Here is a 24,695-nt window from a genome sequence, read left to right on the forward strand (position 1 = left end):
GCAGCGTAGCCCGCCAGGTTTCCTGTCAACAAGAGGAAGCAGCCCGAAGTTTGGGCTGTTATTGTCAGATATTAGTGGAACTTCATCTGAACAGCCCACACAGTGAGGGAGAATTTATATCATGCATGATGTTTAATAATGCTGAGAAACCGTGATAACAAATGTGGAAGAGTTGGTTTGAAAAAAATGCAAGCGTAGATTCTGTCAAGGAGGTTAACATTTTTTTTCTTTTAGCTTAAAGGGGACCTATCATGCAAAATGCACTTTTGTACGTCTTTTATACATGAATATGTGTCCCCGGTGTTCCAGGGAACTCACCAAGTGTCAGAAAACACAACCCTCTCTATTTTCCTCCATACCCAAATCTCTAAAAAAGGGGCTGCAACGGATCTGATACAGACTGATCCAGATTTGAACACTTCTATGTCGTCACAGAAGTGGCGCTATGGCTATTGGGCCAACTCTCCACCTATCAGGGGAATGTGGGGTTGGGCCACGGCCGGCCATTGCCGCTCGAAAGCGCTGGAGACGCTGTAGTACATATGCCAGGCCTGTAAGTGGCGCTGTAGTCTGCCACAAAAGCAGCGAAGAAGACTTCCCGCCCATAGTTACCATGGTTACCCTTCTGTTTATTCTCCGCTGTGGCTTTTTTTCTCCCTCCCCGAGGCAAGCGTTTGCTCCCGCTGCTTTAATTCAATGCAATCCCTCCCCGTCGAGGCAAGCACTGTAATTCTCTCCGGTTAGTCCACCAGCAGATGACAAATACCCACCTCTCCGCCTCTTCCAAGGAACGAGGGGACCGTGCGGCAGAGTTTCAGTTTCAGTTTCTTTCGCCGGTCAAGATGTCCGTTAAAGTTTCAATCTTCCGGACAAAATTAGAAAAGTCAAAGGTCTTCTTTGTTATTTATTGAGCTTTAAAACAAATGAATAACGACTCTATATAATAAAACACGGAGGACGGAGATCTCTTTTTCTCCCCCTCTTCTGACAGCCCAGCAGCTGATCAGAGCACGGCTCACCTCTCCTGCAGGGGGGCGTGGTCAGCAGAATCAGACCCGTAGACAGCACATAGAGCGAAATGAGGCATGGCTAAAATGCATGATCTGTTTGGTATTTTGAAAACAGAAACATATAAATATACCTTATATAGAGGTATGGCCCTACAATATATCATTTAAATATAGCATGATAGGTCCACTTTAAATCAGTAGCAGTTAGGGTGACCAGGTGCCAACAAGCCACATGTGGGACAAATAGGACGTTTTTACGGGACAATGCGGGACATGTTACTGTGTTGCTTAGAGCTAGATTAGAGCAGGAATGTATCAGAGTATTAAGTATCACAAATATTTGTGTAGCTGTTACATGGAAATAATGGTGTTTCCAAGTTGTGACTGAGGTTGATATGACCACAATACGTACGGACAGTTAACATTTAAATGACAGTTGGTGATATCCACAGCATCAGCAACACCATGACGTGTGTAATGGTGAAGTGAGAAGTGGTTAAATCTATTAAATGTCATTGTGTTCCCTAACTGTTTTGGAAATACCAGGTGTGCCATGTTTTAGGTGGAAGTTGAACACTTCATTTATAATAAAGACTACAATATGTGGACAGCAGATGAGAGATTTGGCTGCCCTCCAAAAATGGAGCAGACTGAGTGTAAACCTATATATTCCCACCAATGTGGCTTCATTCCACTCAGGCCTGTGAAGTGGCCGTTTGTCTTGTCCTCATCAAGTCAAACTCAGTGTAGTTCAACCACACAGAATCCCGAATGCCATCTCTGCTTTGTGTCCAAACAGATCTCTGGACGCATAGACACAATGAGATAGGACAGTACTTGAACACAGCTTTAAGCCAATAATTAAATACAATAAATAAGGATCTCCTGAGGTTGAATAAGTTGTCATGTAGGGTTACTATCTTGTGTATCTGTTTTTCAGTTTATCTCTTAAGATTGCTAATGTTCATTTCCAGACAAACCCAACACTTCTTTGTTATGCATTTACCATGAGCCTACTCCCAATACAGCATTTTCAGGGTTGACCCTCCAACCCCAAGTCGAACTGATTCTGTCTGATTTTGTACAGCTATGAAAAGCTGCCAACCAATTGTCACTTTGCAGGGATTTTGGTAATTAGCAATACAGGAGACCCCTCAGAGTCTCTAACTAAAAGACAACCTGGCCCAACTTTAATTAGCTGGACTTGTGACATTATGTTGTACCACTAAAGTAGCTCTTTTAAGGTGTCAGTGTTGAGCGCGGATGGTTAATTCAAATAACCGTGACGGAGATGTGTCTAATATACGATAAGAGTACTGCATTTGGACTCCTAGCAAAGCAGATTTGGGATTATTTTTGGTTTGGGTGACTGTTGCTCTAAGAGGAAAACAATAACTCTCTGCTTCTCATTCCTTCTTTCTCCCCAGCGATAACAGTTTCATTGGGCCATTTGAGTTTTTTTAATAGTAGAGGTTCCATTACAAACAGATACTGTAGTTGTGCTTGTGGGAAACCATTGGTAATTGTTTCCAGCAGCCAGATTGGTTCCAGCATTCTGGCTTATTTTTTCTCCCCTGCTATAGGGTTGAATAGTTGACGTCACTCTACTCTCGGATTGATGGGGTTTAGTTGATTGGCTTCAGGTTCCTGCCAGAGTTGTGCGACAGATATGAGGTAGAGGAAGGGAAACGAGAGTAAAAATAGCCTGAATGCCCACTTAGCATTGTGTCAAATCAGCATCTGCATACAAAAGCATGAACAACTCTGGCGTGGAACATACCAGACGTCCATTTTAATGTCTGAGCATGAATTTGCATTTCCAAGAACTTTTGAAAAAATGTTCTTTCATTTCAGGCTTGAGATCTGTTTTGCATAGACATTTAAAAAGCTAACATGACTACGAGTAAAAAGGGCTTTGCGCAAACAAAATGTCCTTTGTGTAAAAATGGGACAAAGGACCTAGACACCCTGTCGGACTTGAGGAGAAGTATGCTTCGAGTGTGTCTCCATAACCCCAAACCCCATAAGTGGTGGGAGTTGTGAGGGCTATTTGAAAAGTTCCCCTTGGCTGCTGGTGCAGAGATAATTGGACCCAGGTTTAGCTGGGCTTTTGGTATTCACATCCTGAGCCAAGTTTGGATCTTCCCAACTTTTCTCAGCAGACAGCGTCTGTGTAATCAGGTTCGCCTGGCTATGTGAGGTATTATGACATATTCTTTGCATGTGAGAATCCTGACCCTCTTCATGTTTTCTCTTTAGGTCCTACACATGTGACTTATGATGTAAACACATTGTGGCATTTGAAAAACAGTGTCTCTCCAATAACTAGGAGTGTGTTTGCAGGGCTTTTAATTTAACTGTTTGCATGTCAGGGCTTGTAGGGTCATTCAGCATGTGATCTGAGGAGACGTGACGTCGGTGGCGGTGGAGCCTGAGGCCGGAGACAGAGATGTGTTGTTTGTGAAGTTATCTTATTGACTGACGTATTTGTAAAGTTTCATTCAGAATCACAAGATGCTCTCATCACGCTTTTCACATCACAGGGTTTGGATTAATCAAATGCATTTCAGATAACTGAAGAGAAATGTTTTGACTCAATAAGAGTTTCCTGTTAATGTAAAACTACACGTAGCAACAACTCATGTTTTGCTTGATTCTATTCTATTAAAACAAAAACACAAATATCCATCCTCAGAGCCCAAAGTGGCCTGACATCAAACTGGTTTAATACTTCTGCTTAAAGGTCCCATGACATGGCCATTTCTACTGATCATAATTCCATTGTTGAGGTCTACTAGAATAGATTTACATTGTGCAATTTTCCAAAATCACATTGGTTTCTCATACAGCATCTCTGTATAGTATACACTCTCTGTCCTAAACGGCTTGTTGGAGCTCCTGCCCCCCCCTCCCTGTGAGCCCAGTGTGCTCTGATTGGTCAGCTTGCCCACTCTGTTCTGATGAGTCCACCACCGTTACAGCGGAACATCAGTGATTATGTGTTACAATGGCGTTAGCAACCAGAAAATGACACCAGTAATGACAAACAGATGAGAATGCTGCGTGGGGTCTGGGTGCCGTGTTGGCGGGACGTTGCGGGGCTCGCTGCTGCGAGGAGCGGACAGTGTGAGCTGGCTTACTGGTGTGGTTTCCTGGTTGCTGCGTGGGGTCGGCGAGACAGCGAGACACAGCGAAACCCATCCTGAAACCAGCCCGAGCACACACACACACACACACACGTAGCCTGGCTGTGAGTCTGTGTGTGTGCTCACACACAGACTCTGGAAAATGAAAAATGAGAAATCTCCAACGAGGCGTTCTGGGGCAGCACAGACAGGTCTTTTCTGTGTTAAAGTTTTACTCGCTACAGGGTGTACTTTGAGGGTTTTTGACTCTGAAGACCGTTTACATGCAGAAAAAGCTACATAACACACAAGGGGACGGGTAATAACCGGAAAAGCATGTCATGGGACCTTTAAAGGAAAGATGAGTTTTGGTACTGATGCTTAAATGATACTATTTTGAATAACTCAATGTATATTTATTTTACAAACCAATTTCTTTCGAAAATATTAAGAGCACATTTTTGATTACATTTGATCAAAAGAATCAGGACGTTGGATCAGATGTTCAATGCTAGCTTTCAGAACTTTTTGGTCGATAAAGAAAATCGATGCACAGCCCTATTCAAAAAACGTTCATAGAGAAATGTTCTAATGATAATTGGAAACATTGTTTCAGCACAAGGTGCATCTATCAGCAAAAGAAGACAGGAGATGAAAGCTATCGTAGACAGACTATCATTCCCAGTCCAAACAGTCAGATTCCAAGTTTGTTTTGTCATCACAGAAGATTTAAAGACCTACAGGAAATTCAGAAAGAAAAAGAACCAAATGGAACAATTCATTATTGAACGTACGATCTGGCACAGTGTCTGGAAAAATTCCTAGGTTGTTATTTCACTGCCCAGGGCAGCACGTGTACATTTTCACAGATGCAGATTTTATAAGCAACATTCTTGAACTTTTTCTCAAATTGAACAAATATGATCTGCCCCAAACTACACTCAGATAGTAGTGTGTATTTGTTCTTGAAGCAGAATTAAGGTTAAACTGTGAGAATCATGTTAGTGGGAGATTGAAACTTGAGCAAAGGAAGAGGGTCACTTCATCAGACATGAGGACGCACCTTCTTGACCTCATCGCAGCTTGTTCAGATCCACACTGCAGTTTAAGGGGTCTGCTGATTGTTCTCAGCTGCTTTATAACACGGTGATGAAAAATGCAGTCTCCCTGTCTGTGTCCAGGCCTCTTGTTATGGACCTAAACATATCCTACATATCTTTCACAGCAAGTAGTACTTCATCTGTCAACTTTGCCTGTGTTTGTGTTGGTGTAATGTGTCTATCGGCAGGTCGCAGGAAAGAAATACACCCTGTGGGATGACTTCCTTGTTGAGGGCAGACGCGGCGGTCAGCAGGAAATGACCTTGGGAGATCTGTTCCAGTTTATCAAGGTACAGCCTCCTTATTCCTCTCAGCACGGAAACACACACTTTCTTTACACCCGGTGCTACTGAGTGCATACTTTATGCATGTTTTTTTTTTAAATACCTAAACCTGTTCACCTTCCTCCAGTGCACACAATAGCTATTGTATGAGATGCTGTTTATTCAAACTCAAAATGACCATATGTTGTTATAATGAGATCTTCTTTTAAATGTTTGTTTTTTGACTTAAAACATAGAAAATGGTTGATCATAAACTGGTTGCATGTATTTATAGAATATAATCATACACCAAATATAACATGGATACTGAACATGTTCATTTAAGGTGGAATAACCTGTCCTATTGCTCACATATACAGTACTTTGCGTTTTAACATGATATAGGTCCTTAGCAACAGAAAGTCTAAACATAAGACTCCATGCCTGTTTTTTATGCATGTAAGCGTGCCAAGGCAGGCATGGCAAGACACGGTTTATTGATTTTGCTAGAGTTTGTTCTGAGGAGGCAAGGGGAAAATATGTTGGCAAGTGGCCCTATTTACCCAGGTTTTGTTTATCCTTCGAGCGACCATGTTCCCCCTTGTTTGTTTGCGGAGTTACTGAAGAGCTTCCTGAACTGCTGAAGTTGTTACAGGCCACAGGTCATCATCAGACCTTTACACTACTCTCTGCAGACTTTATTAGTAGTACTGTCCTCTGCACAATGCATCCTGGCAATACTCATATCTCTTTCCTCATTGTACTTTAAATGTATTTTTATTGATTCTTTGTGCAGGATGAATATGACTTGACCATCAGCCTTCTCTTGTATGGAAACGCTATCTTATACATGAGGCAAGAAGAGAGGCTCAAGCAAAGGTATGTCCAGTCAATGCAGAGATACAATGTCATTTTGCATAATGTAGCCTCCCGTGTTTGTTTAGAGGCTAATGGCAGGATGAGGTGTTTCCTCTGCGCCTGTGAGCAGAGAGCCTGTTGACACATCCCCATGCATCACTGAACACTGACGAGTGAGACCGATCCTCCTCAGGTTTCCTTCTGTTTGTTGAGGACAAGAGTTTAAGAGTTAAATGAGTGTGATTCTTATTTTTCTGCATCGAGACACCACACTGTTTGAGCCTGTTCCATGCTGCAGCACATTATACGCCCCGGGGTGTGTGAAACCAATCAGGTGCCTCGTAAACGTTCCTAATTAAGAACTGAGTCACAGCAGAATATTCAGCCTCTGGGATGTTCGCAATCCCTGTAACTCCAACTCATACACAAGTTTACATTTTGGATTTAGTTCATACTTAGCTTACATTGTGCTGTAAGGTCTTTGAGTTCATCTTGAAACAGACTGTGTGAATGTCCATGTATGTTTGAAATGCTCATGTCTCTGGGGAGCGGTGTTGTGGTTAGATAAAGCTGCGAGGGGAGAGGGGCAGAGGGGCAGAGTGCCGGCCATGTGGACCGCTAGCTGCACGTGTAAAAAATGCCCTCTCCAGGAGTGACTTCCTGTGCAGTTGCCCTGCTACAAGCTTCCTATGTTCGAACATTTTGTCCCAACTGACCATTTAAATCCTTAAAAACAGGTCACAATTAAATTGTTTTATGTTAAATGTATGAAAACAGATGAAATAGTATTATAATGTTAATAATATATGTGTTGATGTTTACACCTTAATACACCTTCTTTGTGCTACTGTGTACCTTCCAGCAGCAGAATGGTGAATGTAGGATTAACATTGACAATAATGGCAGTCTATGTCAAATAGGAACACGCTTAATCCAGATTTGGATACATAAATACATGTTAACAGGATTAAATAATTGTACAACATTTATGGCCCTTGATGATCAGAAGACACAAACCAAAAATGCTCATTTGTGTTGGAATGAGATGCAGAAATAATGTTATATAGTTAGCTTTTTCTCCCAGGCTAAGCTAACATAATACTGAATGTTTTTGCAGTGTTTCTGACGTGGTGAGGATGGTCACCAAGACAGATATCCCTCCACACAAGAAGATGCTGGAGTTCATCGCCTCGTTCACTGAGGACGAAGACTGTGAGACAGTCCCTCCCATCAGATACATGCTCTTGTGATGCCATCAACACAGTTCACTCACACTTTAGAGTAAACATGTTTCACATGGAAATGCTTCAATGTGAGAAAGCACGCTTAACAATCCTGTGATATCTTATCAGTTAAAAACATCCTCATGTTGCTGCTTTAGCTGTTGTTTACAAATATTACTATCTGAATGATGTTTTCCTGCATCTGTCTATCCATTCCTTTACTGTCTTTTTACAATATTTTAGATTTTATCCCTGGCTTACTGCGATCATGTTTTCGTCAATTGTTAATGGGCCTATAATCATATAAAGTCAAACATAACACAATGTGTCTAATCTGTTGTCAGGTCCCCTAGCCATGTTCCAAACAATACTTAAAAATGCACACATATATTCTCTTTTTATGAAACATAACAAACGGCCATTTTGGTTCCAAATTTTTACCGGGGTATCTGTTTTTTAACTTCAGGTTTTCATATAAAAATGTGTCTTTGGAGAGGTCAGGCTAAGAGGTTGTGAAGATGTTTGCCAAGTCCTATGAATTAGACGGTCTGGTGCTGCTTGGCCGTGCTGGCCTGGTTTCAAGGTTTAATTCAGGTCAGACTGAGCTCAATGATGAAGGCCTGCAGTCAGACCAGGCACTTGACACAGTAGGTACAGGGCTTTCACGAATTTGGGGGATTTTGTCATCTGGACACAAATGTTTAAAACCTTCAGAAAGAATCCCAGAGCTGGAGAAGCTTGACTGGAAGCTTAAAGCCCTCATATGTCCTGAAATGGCTCGTGTGCATCACCTGTCCTTTTCAACAACCACACGATGTGTCTGACTTCACACCCGTATGTTAACATAGTGTTGTTTTTACTCTACTCTCACTGTATTTAGATCATGTAATGAAGAATCCTCTCTGAATTAATCACTGCCACTTCGTGAAAGGGTTATTTATTCAGTGTGTAATTGGGGCTCTGATTCGGGATGCTGTTTGTCATTTAAATAATATAATTCAATAAATATGTCTGAGGAACCATGTGGTGCTGTGTACTTCACTAAAAGACTTCAGTTCCCTTACCGTCTTTTTAATTAGTCACAAACATACTTTTCTATGGTGACCACATCACACACTCAACCTCACATTTTAACGAGAAAAAAAGATCCTGTTGAAATTGCTTCGTTTTTAAAGCTTTATGGCCTTTACTGTTAGAGTTGATTGAGCTAAGATGCTGATACTATATTTATATGGCTTGTGGGCGATTTTACTCCCAACCACTCAGTCTCGAAAGACTGTAAAATTGAGCTTAACGACAGACAACTTTCCCCACTGTAACACAACATTTACATGAAGATGACTGTAAGAAGCTTGAAAGTTGTCACAATTTGTCAAACTGTTCAAATGTTTACAGTATGGCAGCTCATACTCAGGAAGAAAGAGAACACATTTTCATTCAATACAAAATACCTTTATTACAGATGTATCAACATTGTGGGCAAAATCCAATATAAAAATAGAACCATCTTTTCACAATTCATTTGAACGGTCAGGCTGGAGCCTCACTTAAATATATCCGATAATGTCATTGCATATAATGGGTTGTCGGCTGCCTGTCTTCATGAGAGCAGTGAAATGGTGGAAGTCAGTGTCTGGTTGGTGTAGGCCTGTGTGGGACTGGTGAAAGAAAGGTTTGAGCGCCTGGAGCCCCACAGGACAGGACATCCGCTTGGGGTCCTCCGCAGCCCTGCTGACCCTCGTCAAGTCTGCTGTCCTCTGCCTCACCTCAACATTTTTAGACATCCCTGCTAGTCTGCGCCGCATGTTGATCAAAATGTCTTTGGCCATGCGCCGCCCCACATGGGGCTTTAGTTCTGCTGGCTCAGGACACTCTGGTAGGTCCATCCAGTTCTTTATCAGGTCAGCAAAGCTGTTGTCCCCCAGAACCAGAGGCTGTCTGTTCCTGCTGCGGCTCAGCAGCGAGGTCGTCCAGTCCTCTGGGTTGCTGGCTTCAAATGCGGTCCAGCGCTCCAGGCAGGCGTCGGAGGTCGATTTGGGCCGGATTCTTCCAGAAGCTCCTCTGTTTGTGCGGAGGCAGGCAGAAGAGGAGACTCTCACATTCCTGGTTCTCCTCAGCACCACACCTTCATCCTGCCAAGAAGCCTCAGAGTATCCCGAGTCAAAGTCCAGACTCTTCTCACTGCTCGGGGAGCCTTGTGTCAGTCGCTCATGCTCCTGATGCTCTTCGTCTTCTTCCAGGGGGCTGGCCAGGCAGCAGGCAGAGTCATATGTGCTGGCTTCACTGGAGTCAGAGACACGCAGACGAGCGAGTCTCTCTTGCTGCACCCTCTGTTTGCAGAGCCGAGTCACAGCAAAGGAGCGAGCACACGGTTCACTCAGTGGCCTCGGCCTGCTTATCTGCTTCAGGTCCTGCAGGGATCTCATCATGCACTGCATTTGGTCCCGAAGGCAGTCAGGAGAGTCTCCTAAACACAGCTACACAATAAAAAGACAAAGAGTTAGTGGTGATGGAAAAATTGGCAAAGTATATTTAAAAGCAACACTTAAAACCAAACAAAGCTTTGGGTGTCTTTTGCAAGAGTCTACAGAGCAGTTAGGCTGGCTTAGCTGAGACACAATTCCCTCTGTTATTTTCAGAACTGGGCCAATAAGATTTTTACCAGCTGAGATCACTGTGCTCTATGACCATATAACAAGTGAAGCATTCCTGAAAACCCTCAGAGCAGCTTTATGGAGACTATCCCTTGCAGTATGATCCCAGAAAATGAAAAGTTGTGGCTTTGTGGACAATATGCACATTTTGTACTGGGAAAAGTCTTACTGCTACTTTAAACGAGAAGGGAAGTTTGAACAAAGTAGAGCTGTGCCGATGCACATATCCTCTCTGGATTCCCCTTACTCACAGGATGTTGACTGGAGTGTATTAATAAAGCAGGAAATGACAACCACATTTTGGAATTACACAATCATCGTTCATTAATTATGAATCATATCATCATCCAGCCTTCAGATAAACAAAAAAACTATTTGTACCAGTTGATGCAACATAATCTGTACAATCATCAAACCAAAAATACAGTTCTACCAAACTTTCCTGTGGATCAGAGTAGACTCCAAAAAATGTCCAAAGTAAAATAATTTGCTGTAATACATTTAGTTTTTAGGTTTCTATTATGATATTTAGTTTTTAGTAGAACCTCCCTGGCATGCCAGTGTTTGGCTTGGAGATGCACGGACAACACAATGCCATGATGTTGTCACAGCTGTGGGTGCTGAACCATTTGGCCCCCGGGGGAGACTTATCTGAGATACAAGAAACATCCTCAGTGGGACTCAGTGGTCAGTCTGCACCTCTTAAAATGCCCTGCTCTCCTTGACTGCCTTCACACAACGAGAAGTGATTCACCAAGTTGTACACAATTGGCAAGGACAGTTAGGTTTGCATTAACTGTGACTTGGGGGATTAAACACTCAAGCTTCCCAAAAAAGAACAGCCAGTAGAGGGAAAACTTTAAGAATCAGCAGAAACATGTGCACTCACTTAAACTGAAAATACTTTACAAAGTGTTCCTGCCAAGGGTCCTAAGCAAAGACCTTTGCAATTACAAGCCACTGCAATGCATCTAGAAAACTATTGAAATATATAAAAGCACATGGAAAAGACTTACCATATCTTTGAAAGTTAATTCCTGTAGTGAAGTTCAGAATCCTGTTGTTTCTGCAACAAAAACATGATACATTAGATATGAGATGGGCTTTGAAAGTGTTTCACTACTAAGACATATAGTAAAGAATTAGTATTAACCACTCACCTAAGCATTTAAATTAATCCCAGCACAATCCACAGCTGCAGAGATTCACAGTTGAATAGAGCCAGAGTGTCTGTGGGCTGTATTACCCCTCTGATCCATATGAAGGTCTGTCAGGGGCTTTTGACGATGCTGAGGTTTTCCCAGCAGCCAATCAGCGCAGGGCATTACCAAATCAGCCAATAGCGAGTCTGCTGAAACTAGATCCCTCCCTGTGTGAGCAAAAGGTTCCTTCTATAAAGTGTTGTACTGAAGTGTGAAAGATCCGGAGTTTGATTATTACGACATTTTCATTGAACATAAATATATTGATCGATCGCAGGACCTTTTGAACTTTTTTTCTATTGGACGAACATCTGTTGGATTTTCTACATCACTGATAATGAATATGTTATATTATATAGTGCATAGTATACACTTTAGTTGAACCTAATGTGTAGGTGAGATGAATGCAGAGTATAAAAATTCAATAGTAAATGGTGTGAACTGCTGTGCTTAAACGCCTCTTATGTCTGCATACATCTCAAATCTACATGACGCCACCTTGTGGATGTTTGTGAACAGGACCTCCCTTTTTAACATGCTCCATTGTCTCTGCATATAAACCTTTTCACACCCTTTATGCATACGGTCCATTCCCAATTCTTTCCTTAACGGGTGTTTAGAAATGCAAACACAGCTCGATTGATGTTCTCATTTAATTTGCAGATAAGCAACCCATTGATGACTGAACTCCTCCTCACCTCACCTAAGATGTTTATAACACCTTAATTCAGCCCCAGTTGTGATGGATCTGCTCAGGACTCTCAAGCACAAGAGTATGACATTGTTAGATTGTTTAGATTGCATTCAAGTGTAACTGAGGTTGGGTTTTCACTTCTTTACAAAGGCATACTGCTAAGTAGTTTAGTCCAGTGGTTACAAACCAATAGGGATATATATCAGCCAGATCGGAGAAGCTGTGAGATGATTTCAAAACAGCAGCAGCTTTTCTAAACCTTTTTCGTTAAATGTCAATGTATAATTTCTCTTCTTTGGGCCTTAAACTGTTTTGTAACCAGATGAACAACTGCTGGTGTTTTCAGAAACCTCTAAATGTATCATGAGCTCATGTTTATGTACAATCTGAATTTTAAAAGAACCAGTTCTCCAGACCTCAGAATAATACTTAAATAAAGTACTTCAGTAAATGTACAGCCATGACCAAATTATAACATATTTACTTCAAAGAAAAATGTATCTCTGGGGTTTATTATGAGAAAGCTGTGACAAATTAAACCTAAATCCTTTACTGCAATGCAAGTGCAACCCTCTCTTATACAGAGGTGGAACAAGTAATCAGATTTTTCACTAAAGTAAAACATTTAAAAAATATTCTGTTCGTTAGAAGTTAAACACTTACTTGAGTAAAAGTACAAAAGTATTGGCATCAAGGTATACTTAAGTACCAAAAGTAAAACAGCTTAGTGTGTGTAATGGCCCATTTCAGAATCATATATATTGAATGACTGGATTATTCACAGTCAATCTAAAGTCCCTTTTATATATATATATTTTTTAATTTGCATTTCAGTAGAGTTTAGGTCCATTCATGGAGATTAATGTGTGTTAAGTGCATTTTCTTTTGACCCATCACATTGAAAATAAAAGATCAAGTGAGCAAACTTTATTTACATAAAACAATTGAATGACTCTTTTCTTAATATTATTGAAAGACTATCATCCATGTGTCTCTTTGTTGTGGTGCATCTTAAATCATGTGTAATGTGAAATACAGTGGAATAGAAATAGCCCTAATTCACACTATGGAGATAGTATGTCTCTAAATAACATGTGTAAACAGATATCAAGGCACAAACATATGTAAAAACAAACTTAAAATGGAACAGAAAAAACAGAACATCCATGTTAGAAACAGACATTAACACTTAAACATATTGTAGATATCTTAAAAGTGACACAAAACCATTTACGTTTTGTTTCTTTGTAGAAGTTACTCAGGAATGTTATTCAGTTGTGGAAGATACACGCTAATCTATGGACGGTCATGCAGAACAATGCACTATAGTACAACGGTGGATTCTGTGTAAACATTGTACAAAAGCATTTCCCTTCATCCATGTTCATTCTCCATGCTTGTTTGTTTTCTTCTAAAAAATAAGCTCTGTGCAGTCAGAGGGTTCATCAAATGCCAACATTAGTTAACAAAGTCATTTCATTTTTATAAAATATTATTTTTTCATGTTGTTACTTATTAAACTTCAAAAGCAAATAAGGATTCAAATGAAACCCCTAACAACTCAAAGAGGTCTGAATACAAAACAAATGAGACTCTTAAAATCAGATAACTGCAGACTAAAATTCATCCTTAAACTAGTCCTGAAAGTCCTATTAAGGATGTAAAATACTTTCATATTGCTTTATTTTCATTTACCATGTATTATGATGGGAAAGATTGGTTAATAGTATGATAAGTTTCCCTCTTCTAACATCTTTTTCCACTTAAGCCAGTGGGATAATATCATTTATGTTACAAATTCAATTTAAAAACCAATAAAAGGGGGCTTGGTCATATATCTATTTACAGGTACTCAGTATGGACAGTATGAGAACCCTAATCAAGAGCCATAAGAAATATATATATATATATATATATATTTTTAAAATCAACACAATAAACAGAGAATGTAATGGTTGCAAATCTGTGATTGTTGAAGTTCTTTAAAGTATGTGCTCTAAGAGTCAAGTCTCTTATGGTTTTCATTATGAAAAGCAGTATCATCACATGGCTGTTGCAGTCTCTCATGCAGTCTGTGTGCGTCAGGCATTCTCCTGAAGGAACAGAAAGACGACAAGAAAAAGCACCTTTAGATAAATACATTCAAAGAGCAATGACTTGTATTAATGTCTACTAATGTATCATGTTTAAACTACTGCTCATCAACTACAGTAAATCACGCAGGCATGGATGATGTTAATTAGCTAATCAATGCTTAATTGCGCTTAATTAAAATGACAAAGACACAGAGATTATGTTATGACAAAGTAAGAAAACCTACATATATTCACAATTGGGAAAATAGAGCCAGAAGGCTTGTGCCATAGACCAATTCAAGTCAATTAGTGAGTCGTCAATCAATCAAATTGTTGCCAGTTATCTTCTGTTTGATCAACTTATCGACTGATTTAACCTTAAAGGTCCCATGACATGTTTTTCTGGTTATTATCCGTCCCCTTGTGTGTTATGTAGCTTTTTATGCAGGTAAACGGTCTGCAAAGTCACAAACCCTCAAAGTCCATTTGGACACACACACACACACACACACACACACACACACACACACACACACACACACACACACACACACACACACACACACACACACACACACACACACACACACACACACACACACACACACACACACACACACACACACACACACACACACACACACACACACACACACACACACACACACACACACACACACACCCACACACACACACAACACACACACACACACACACACACACACACACACACACACACACACACACACACACACACACACACACACACACACACACACACACACACACACACACACACACACACACACACACACACACACACACACACACACACACACACACACACACCACACACACACACACACACACACACACACACACACACACACACACACACACACACACACACACACACACACACACACACACACACCACAACACACACACACACACAACACACACACACACACACACACACACACACACACACACACACACCTTTTCTCAGCCGCGGCTGGCTGTGTGTGTGTCTGTCTGTCTGTCTGTGTGTGTGTGTGTGCTCAGGCTGAGTTCCGCGGTGTCTCGCTGTCTCGCAGACCCTACGCAGCAACCAGGAAACAACACCAGTAATATAGCTCACACTGTCCGCTCCTCGAGCCTCAAAGCCACGGCACCCAGACCCCACGCAGCATTCTCATCTGTTTGTCATTACTAGTGTCATTTTCTGGTTGCTAACGCCATTGTAACACATAATCACTGATGTTCCGCTGTAACGGTGGTGGACTCATCAGAACAGAGTGGGCGAGCTGACCAATCAGAGCACAGTGGGCTCATAGGGAGGGGGGGGCAGGAGCTCCAACAAGCCGTTTAGGACAGAGAGTGAATACACATACTATACAGAGATGCTGTATGAGAAACCAATGTGATTTTGGAAAATTGAACAATGTAAATCTATTCTAGTATACCTCAACAATGGAATTATGATCAGTAGAAATGGCCATGTCATGGGACCTTTAAGGCCACATGAATGTGTTAGAAAACATTTTATATTTCATCATCCCTCTAGCCTACCTTTAGAAAAGACCACAGTCTTTCAGGTTGTTCTTAATGATGACGTCAGTGACGGCGTCAAAGACAAACTGCACGTTCTTGGTGTCGGTGGCACAGGTGAAGTGGGTGTAGATCTCCTTGGTGTCCCTTTTCTTGTTCAGGTCCTCAAACTTGGTCTGAATGTAACTGGCTGCTTCATCAAACTTGTTGGCTCCTGGGGAACAACAGTTTGGAAACATGAGGTGATTTGATATTAACATGAAAGCTTACATGTTCTTGTGATTTTATTTGTTATTAATCCAACTCTGTACCTGTGTATTCTGGGAAGCAGATGTTTAGGGGGCTGCGAGGAATCTTTTCCTCAAAGAGATCCTTCTTGTTGAGGAAGAGGATGATGGAGGTCTCGGTGAACCACTTGTTGTTGCAGATGGAGTCAAACAGCTTCATGCTCTCATGCATTCGGTTCTAGAGAGAAGCAACGGAAGTCAAAGATTGCGGCCTCCACTGAAGCACAACAACACATCAGAGCTGCCACCAGGGGACACTGCTGTTTGATATTTAAATGTGAGAAATGAGCAGAGCACAGGATGTTCCTCTTAGGCCAAGTCTCTCTGGAGCATTTTCTTTTAATTCATAATCAGCTCCAGAAATTGGGGTCAATGGTTCAAGCCACTTAGCTTTTTAACATAAATACACTCCATTGGTTCAACTGTAAATGGATAATAATTTCACCATCTGGAGATTACTTTTATTAAGCTTTCAATAGAGGATGGATGGATCCTTTTATTCGCCTTGTAACTACCTGATACTGCTGTATAAAGATAGAATAGAAGTCATATCACAAAGCAGATGAGAATAATGTTTCCTTACCATCTCCTCATCCTCAGCCAGCACCAGGTCATAAGCACTGAGTGCAACACAAAAAATGATGGCTGTGACTCCTTCAAAACAATGGATCCATTTCTTCCTCTCCGAGCGTTGTCCTCCCACATCAAACATTCTGCAAAGGGGATCAAGCAGAGGAGATGCATTGAGTGTGGAGGAAGTAGGTCACACTGAAAGACAGTAAGGTGAAAGTGATAGAGAACGAGGTATTGAAGAAGACAGTTTTACGAAGGATGACGGCTAACAAGAAAGGAAAAAGAAAAATAAAGAGTGACATCTCATCCCTGGATGTACATTAAGTCTTCATGAGGCTATTTTGAGAACAAAAGCCTCAGGAGGAGGTAGAGAGAATACGGTCCAATATCTGAAAACAGACAACAGGCTTCAATGCTACGAGAGGCAGACAGGCCTCTTTATTCAGTTAGATGATACAGAGGCAAATATGTGGTGTTTGGGTCTAAATTGAGTCAATATAAAAACATATCTGCATAAGTCTCTGTAAATATGGTCTGTTAGTACTTGTTATGGCAAACAGGACATAATTACAAAAACTTGACTTTCTTCTTATCGATTGCCTCCATGTATTATTCAGGCCAAATATTGAGGCTGTGACAGAAGGCAAATATCAGAGAGTTTATCTGGAAACAGGTCACACCAGAGCCATGTGCTCTTTTTATTTTTTTATCATCCAGATCTGTTAAGTTGCTTATCAAGGTCTTAGTATGTAATACTGATCAAGTCCCCAAACAAAGCAACTAAGATATGTGCCCTTTATATGAAATAGTTTGTACTTTCACCTATACAGTATATCAGAAAGTATGTGCTTTGGGAGAGGTCCTGTTATAAAATGTTAAAATACTGACTGCATCTCTGGCACATCCACTATTAGGATGTACATCTATACATCCATTACTAATATACACACGAGTGCTCAGGCTGGGCCAGAGAGCATATTTTATGTAAGACCTGCAGCACTGTACATACTCACATGTTAGCACTTCCCTCTAAAGGTTTTATTGAGTAAAAGCACTGTAGGAAGCATCTTTTTTATTAACAGTGCAATCACGATAATTAAGCTTTCAGATTCTGGTATAGTTTGGCTTCTAAGTAGCTGAGTAGCACATTTCATGCCAGGAGGGTCAGTTGCCCTTTAATGCTATTAATGTTGAGAACGGTCTAAAGTCGAGCAATTTGTTTAGAGCAGCTGTGGAGGAGGCTGCTATGGTAATGTCACTTTTTACACTGAGGAGGAAGGACCACATTTAATAAATAAAAAAGTATGATGACATACTTTACTTTAATATCCTAGCTAGGGTTTTGCCTAGCTGCTCTCCTAAAATAGCACCAAGGACAGCTATATTTTATTCAGTTGGTCATGTTTCATGTGCTCTTGTGTGGTGATAAGACAGACTGACAGCCACATTAAGTTGCAAGCAAGCATTGGGAATGAGTGAACACCGACAGGGTTATAATACCACAGAGGCACCTTAATGTAAAATAAAGCTGAGCTTCTAAGTTCCCTAGGCTCTCACATTGGCTGCAAATGGCTAAATCTCCTGTTTCGATTAAAGGGACACAGGGTTGGAGTGGAGATTGCAGTATAATTCCTGCGAAGTAATATAACATTGATATAAAGTCAGTGCTCTATGGCCTTACTTGAAGTGCAGCTCCTTGAAAGTGAAGTGCGTCTCCACAATGCCTGTTGTCTTTACGCGAGTTCGCAGCACATCCTGCTGGGTGGGGATGTAATCTGCTTTAGCTATCCTCTCCAGATCGTTCAGGTAACTAAGAGAGAGGCAGAGATATATCAACATGATTTGCAGACACACGCACACGCACACACACACACACACACACACATACATACACACTCACTTGTGACGCTTTAACCTCAAATATACTACATTTTCCTGAACAGTTGGATTCTAGCAGATATGAGGCATGTTTTGATGCATTACTATTCCACTTAACTTTACATGAACAGTCTAATCATTAGGTTGTTTGAAGTGCCTTTTAAGGGATCTCAAAGGTTTTGTAACAATGTAATTATGGCCAAATTCATTATGGAGGTTAAAGACCATACGTTGGTTGTTTACTCCTAGAACTGCAGCTCCAAACAGGCTTTAAGATAAATTAGGTGAAATAAAACATACATTATTATTGTTTATCTGTTGTAAAATAAACAATATAATTACCCTTTTAGTAAATTTGGCAAACTTGAAAACCATGGAGCTGCAGATTTAGTTGAGTGTCCTTAGGGGACCCCTTTGTAAAGGGCAGCATTCATTGCACAGTGGCTATGGCTATGTGTTGGGACTCTACACAGATGGAGACCCTGGTGGCAGTGACGGGGGCTTACCACAGAAATACACTCTTAAAAAGGGACAACCTGTAACACAGTTTGACCAGAAGTTAATAATAAATAATGCGAGGCCAGTGTTATTCTTAGCTGACGAGTGGCAACATGCATTTTCCTACTAATTTGCTCCAATAAAGTTCATTTGATGTATAATATTAGTGAACAAAATTATTGTTATTTGTTCCTATTGTGATTTGTTTAAATACAAAATTGGCTTCAATCTTTGAAGATGATTATGTTGGGGTGCTCAGGAGAAATTATGCAAATGTTGAAAATAAAATTACACATGGTCTTTGCAACTCAAAGATGGCAGTTTAATTTCACACAGTGGAAGAAAAAAAAGAGAATTGCTTTGTCTTTCATATCTTCTATCTAACTGGATTTATTTCTTTTAATTTTACTCTGTTTTGGTTCTTGCTAGTCAAAACCCGATCCACTTACACAAACATTGCATCATCATATAAGGCCAGCTGGGAGCTTCAGCAGCCGCTCTACTCCTCACAGACACAAAGAGTCTGTGTGTCATGGAACCGTATGAAAATAATGAATGAGCCGACCTGGCAGACTTATTGAAAGTAACAAAAACATAACAAATAATTAACCAAAAACTATCTGTGTCATGATCGCATCCATTAAACATATACATTTAGTGTTTTACTTTTATAGCACTGCCAAAACATAAAACAGCTTCTTCCAAAAAGACACAAGTCACTGAAGTCATTCTTTACTCCGAGGCTAATGGAGGCCAATCAAATCGTTTGATTCCTCAAGTCAATTGTGTTCTCTGCTCATTAGGTTACAATATTAAAGAATAAAACCCAGAGAGGTAGACATAACCATTGAATGGAAGTTATTGGTGTTCAGTCTCTATTGCTCCCCAGAGAAGTTAAAAACTTGAACTGCTTATGAGCGAGGACGAAAGGACACCAGGAGGACACAATCTCTAAGAGCGGAAATATTAAACAGCCTTTTGTTTTCATCAAATTAAATGAGCTCAATCATGAACCTAATACAAACCTTTGTTATACTTTCTTGAGCTGTCTTTTACTATGCTAAAATAACATTAACTATAGTGTTTCAGACGCAAAACCTTTTTTTATTTAGATATACAAGTCAATAAGTATGCAGGATGAGAAAAGCACATTTGACAGGTCGCTGTGAGGTTTCTTGGCCACATTTACATTTATAGCGGTGTACGCAAGAGCATGTTTGCGTAATGATTAATGCACAAGTAGTAGAGGACATGAAGGGCAACATAAAAAATGTCAGCTGGATTTGACAAGTTATGGTATAAAAGTGTCCTGGGGGCACCATGAAAGCATAAATGCACATAAAGTCAGACTCACTATGCTGCAGAGTCGTTGAGTTGGTACTCTCGCGACCGCTTGAAGCAGCTCTGAATGCCGCTGTCCCCCCACAATCGGCGCATCACGTTGGACAGATCCTCGGGGAAGATGCCCTGTTCTTCAGCAGCGGCAGACAGCGAGAACAGCTGCTGGGCATCGTCCTGCAGCGGGACATAAGGAAGCATTTCAGAGCATCACTGCCAAAACGTACATGGAGTTTGTTCCATCAGCTTTATCCGCTGTTCGGATATGTCTTTTGATTGAAACAATAATAATCATTCATGGAAGAATATGTTGAGAAGTCAATCTCAATGCAACACTCACATGCCCATTGAGAGGGTTTTAAATGTTTGAAAGATATCCACTTTAAATAAATGTTTGCAGTGACAAGTAACTGCTGATCACGATAATGAATTATAACAATGATAACATTGCATTACAAAAGATTATAATAGTTTTGACACTGATTCTTGAAAATCATTTCAGTGAGTCAACAGCAATTATAAGTTATTGTGATTCTTGACCTTATAAATCATTATAAAGTCTTTATAATGTGGTAGTAATATTATTGTTTTGAAGCATTGTGAAGCACTAGTGGATATGCTTTTTAAAACAGACCTTTAAAAAAAATTAAAGTTTGTGAAAATATGGAAACAAAAACATAATTATGAATAAGTGAATAATTTATATAGATTTTGTTTTCTTATTAGAAGAAACTCTAAGACTTAAGTAAAAGATGACGAAGCAAATACAGCCTCTCAAGAATGATCCACAGCCTCTCATCTTTGGACACATAATGCCAAATAAATCATGTGTAGTCATGGAGGGCCAGGTCTCTGAACTAGGGCCAAGGAAGCAAAGGATATGATAGTAGCAATATAATGTGATGGTGAAATTGAAACCTATGATAAGCCGGTGCCAGCCAGTATGGGCTGAGCACATGTAAGATATGTTGGTGACTCAAAGTAACAGCATGCGGGACTGCTTTAGCAGATGGTGGTTTGATTTTCTGTTTGCCATCATGCGTGTTGCTCTCAATTCTCCCTCATCATGTTGGCATGAAATAAAATATCTTCTCCAAGCTTTATTAACAATGAGCAATCATTATTCACTGTTCATTATCTGGCTTCAGGATTCTAAATATGTATGTAGAATCAAAATATAAATGAATGATTCAAACTGAAGAACACATTTCACCCTTTGTGGGTATTTGTCACATTGGGAGAGAGATTCATTCTTTATTTTTTTCCAGCGTCCCTTCCAGGCAGCCAATACATCTCTGCTCCTTTCATGCCATGTTTTATATATTTGTAATGTATTTTCTTCAGTTGAATAATGTTTATTTACCTTTTCTTGGTGAACATCAATCACCACTTACTATCCTTTATTCTGAGGAAGATAAAACAATTTGGGTTATCAAGTTTTGTGTCTGTATTCCAAGGTTTGAAATGAGCAAATAGTTTTATTGTCGTTTTAAATTGGTTTATTGATAGAAGTTTTCTGTTGCAGTGATTACCACTGCTGAATGAAAGAGCAGCTGTATCAATTCAGCTTTTGGATTAAAAATGATTTATTTCTGGGAATCCAATGTGTTGAAACTCTTTCTCCTCCACCAACCAAACTAAACAGCAAACAGTGGGAATAATGTGTGCACGTATGCATGTGTAAATGTATACACAATCTCTGCATGTGTACTTCTATAGTGCTGCAGTGTGCAAGTATGGGCTGGCTAGCACCTAACACACTAATTGCCATGTGTGGGAGTCTGCGAGAGTATCATCACTCAGCTACATGTGGACATTTGACAGATCATTCAGAGGAAGAAAGAAAAGTCTATCCATCCTGCTTTAATGAACACAGCAGGGTCCTCTATTCTTTTATTGCAGCTTCCGTTAAAGCGCTGGCTTCACTGCAAACATCTCAGTGACACACTCCTCCACAGGAATGAGTTTGGCCACTGTTACCTCACTGACAGATTGATCACAGGCTGATTGGTGTTCAGAGGGTGCAGCGGAACGCATCTCTGCCTCAAGTTGATGCCAATAGTGTGTCTTCATGTGTCCATGTGTGCAGGTTGTGTCTGTGTTTCTGATTCCTTGTGTTTCTCTAACAGTTTGATAAATGTGCTACATAAATGCATAGTGTTTTCAATGTTTATGTGCTTGTGTGTCTTACCACTCTGCCATTACTGCTGTAGTCAATCTTGAGACAAGCCATGGCTTTAACAATGGCCATAATAGACTGGATGGTATTACTGTAAACCACTGCTCGGTACTGCTTGCACTCATCTTCTGAGTACCCATCTTCATGGATGATCCTGTCAAAAAAACAAAATAAAACGTACATTTAAAAGTTAAATATGCAGCTTCTTTTTTTTTTTAACAGTCATGTGTGATTCAGATGTCTTAAGGTTGACTTACAAAATATGTCCAGGGACTACAGATGAAAGATAGCTAACTCTGGCACTTTTACAGACATGTTGATTAATGTGCACTGTCCCTGTTAAATAAATGAATAAATAAATCGTACGCAAATGTGCAGCAAAGCTGTGGGATAATGCAGTGTTGGGTTATGGTTCCCTGTGGGTTCATCAGTATGGGCGGCACTATTCAAAATCATGTAGTCATTAGATCTCTCTAGAACGAAAATGATTATGATGACTGGTGGGTAGCCATTGTTTCTCCATTTGAATTAATTCATCAGAAGAGTCATAATAATCTATATTCCAGTAACATTTCATAATATAAAAATCAGTTTGTTAAACAGAACATTTGGCTGTCAAAAGGCACCTGAAAGCAGTTTTATTTGTATCCCTTCAACCGCTACCTCATTTAACAAGATACATAAACTGTACGTCTCACAGTTACCATATCGGTGTATAGGATGGTGTGCAGCAGTGCGGTTAACACACAGTGGAACTGCCTCAGCTCTGCAGCATTGGGCTGATGCAGTATCCGGATTTAACCTCTTGCAATAGTATTACTCCGAATGTGAGGGAACAAAGGGTCTGTGCAACCTATGAGATGCAATCATCCAGACTGCAGCAGGCAGAGCAGAGAGAGCTTACTGAGACCAGCCCACATTATTATAAAGTAAAAGTGCATACTGACTTTAGGTGTGTTGATGCAACTGATAATTAACAATAGTAATTTATTGAACAGTCACCACATTTTGTATGTGTTTTATGAAAAGGTTGTGTTCCTAACGTTCTCTCCTGTAATGTCAAGTATATGCAAGCTGATCAATGTGTAATGTTACATAATGTGCAAGTGTTTCTGTCATGCGGGTTGATTTATCTGAACGTGTTAATAACCAGGCTTCAAAGCGACAGACTGTAACTGCTGCAAGCTCATAAAAGATGGATTCAATGCCTGGCTACTAGCCCAGAGGAATGTTAATAATTAAGCAATTGAGGTTCCCGTGTATGCATATTTGTGTGTGTTCAGATTGGTTCTACACACTTTCAATTGCGCTTTGAGCAGTAAAATACCAATCACAAGGTTGTCTATATCTTGGAGAACGTTCATTTTATTATACACTTCTGCGCTTTAACTTCTACATTTAATATGCTCAGTGCCTGAGCCAAAGACAGAAGGAAAGATCTGTAAGCTTTAACAACTTTTACTGTGAGCAGAGACTCGATAAACCGGTTAGCCAAACACAAATCTGGAATTATCATTAACATTTCCTTACATCTGACAAGGAAATAACAACAACATCCAAAATAAATGTTTGGGTTAAGACTAAAAGGCCAATTATTAAAAACATAGTAAGATAAAGATTTATTTTATAACTTACTTCATCTGCTTTACAATGGTGCTCTTCCCAGATTCCCCAGCGCCTGTTAAAAGATTAAAAGATAAGAGTTAAAAAGGATCTTATTGCTTTTATCTTTGTGACTGGAACACAGTTGAACTTTGGGTACAGTTGATTCTGCATCGGAAAAACATGAGTGACCCAGAGATGACCAGCAGCCTCCGACTTCACATGTTGTCCTCTGGGTTGCCTGGTTTATTTATGTTTCCATTTGGAGGACATGATGTACAGATATGCATGAAAAATTCCCCTATTACTTTCTGTGTTGCTTTTTCACTCAGATAGAAAAGGATGCGTGGAAGAAAGATGGTTCAACGGCTTTTAAAGATGTAATGCTTAATGGTTGGAACAATGTTTCCAAAGAATGCCATAGATCTATATATAAATGTTTCCTGTCGGGCAGACATTGGGTTTCTATTCACTCCAATAAGCTCAGAAAATCAACACTTTCATCATCACTGTGAACTATTGGCGAACTATATAGATTTCAAAGTTATCTCTATTTTCCAATACTGCAATGTCAAGTTACTTTGT

At 40.2% G+C, this 24,695-nt stretch overlaps 3 protein-coding genes across 5 annotated transcripts in view; 1 reads left to right on the forward strand and 2 right to left on the reverse strand.

The window, feature by feature from the left end:
- uba7 (ubiquitin-like modifier activating enzyme 7) overlaps positions 1–8,598 on the forward strand; it is a 34,191-nt gene extending 25,593 nt beyond the window's left edge. For 2 of the 3 annotated variants that reach the window (XM_034138654.1, XM_034138655.1), the window contains exons 22-24: positions 5,424–5,525; positions 6,295–6,377; positions 7,474–8,598. In XM_034138654.1, coding sequence (XP_033994545.1) covers positions 5,424–5,525; positions 6,295–6,377; positions 7,474–7,606 — 318 coding nt within the window. In that variant the 3' untranslated portion in view covers positions 7,607–8,598. The remainder of the gene's footprint in view (positions 1–5,423; positions 5,526–6,294; positions 6,378–7,473) is intronic. The other variant, XR_004556599.1, reaches the window with a different exon arrangement.
- Positions 8,599–8,920: 322 nt separating this feature from the next.
- inka1b (inka box actin regulator 1b) lies at positions 8,921–12,882 on the reverse strand. The gene is made up of 3 exons (XM_034139119.1): positions 11,394–12,882; positions 11,250–11,299; positions 8,921–10,056 (listed from the first exon to the last, which is right to left on the reverse strand). The coding sequence occupies exons 2-3, from the start codon at positions 11,250–11,252 to the stop codon at positions 9,127–9,129; spliced, it is 933 nt and encodes a 310-aa protein (XP_033995010.1). The 5' UTR covers positions 11,253–11,299; positions 11,394–12,882; the 3' UTR covers positions 8,921–9,126.
- Positions 12,883–13,041: 159 nt separating this feature from the next.
- Positions 13,042–24,695, reverse strand: part of LOC117489654 (guanine nucleotide-binding protein G(i) subunit alpha-2-like) — a 29,229-nt gene continuing 17,575 nt past the window's right edge. The window contains exons 2-9 of the mRNA XM_034139118.1: positions 24,144–24,186; positions 22,521–22,662; positions 20,346–20,506; positions 18,297–18,425; positions 16,626–16,755; positions 16,067–16,220; positions 15,777–15,969; positions 13,042–14,222 (exon numbers count right to left, since the gene is read on the reverse strand). Of these exons, the coding sequence (XP_033995009.1) occupies positions 15,779–15,969; positions 16,067–16,220; positions 16,626–16,755; positions 18,297–18,425; positions 20,346–20,506; positions 22,521–22,662; positions 24,144–24,186 (950 nt within the window). The 3' untranslated portion in view covers positions 13,042–14,222; positions 15,777–15,778. The remainder of the gene's footprint in view (positions 14,223–15,776; positions 15,970–16,066; positions 16,221–16,625; positions 16,756–18,296; positions 18,426–20,345; positions 20,507–22,520; positions 22,663–24,143; positions 24,187–24,695) is intronic.

This window comes from Trematomus bernacchii, unplaced genomic scaffold (assembly GCF_902827165.1).
Source record: "Trematomus bernacchii unplaced genomic scaffold, fTreBer1.1, whole genome shotgun sequence".
Taxonomy (NCBI): domain Eukaryota; kingdom Metazoa; phylum Chordata; class Actinopteri; order Perciformes; family Nototheniidae; genus Trematomus; species Trematomus bernacchii.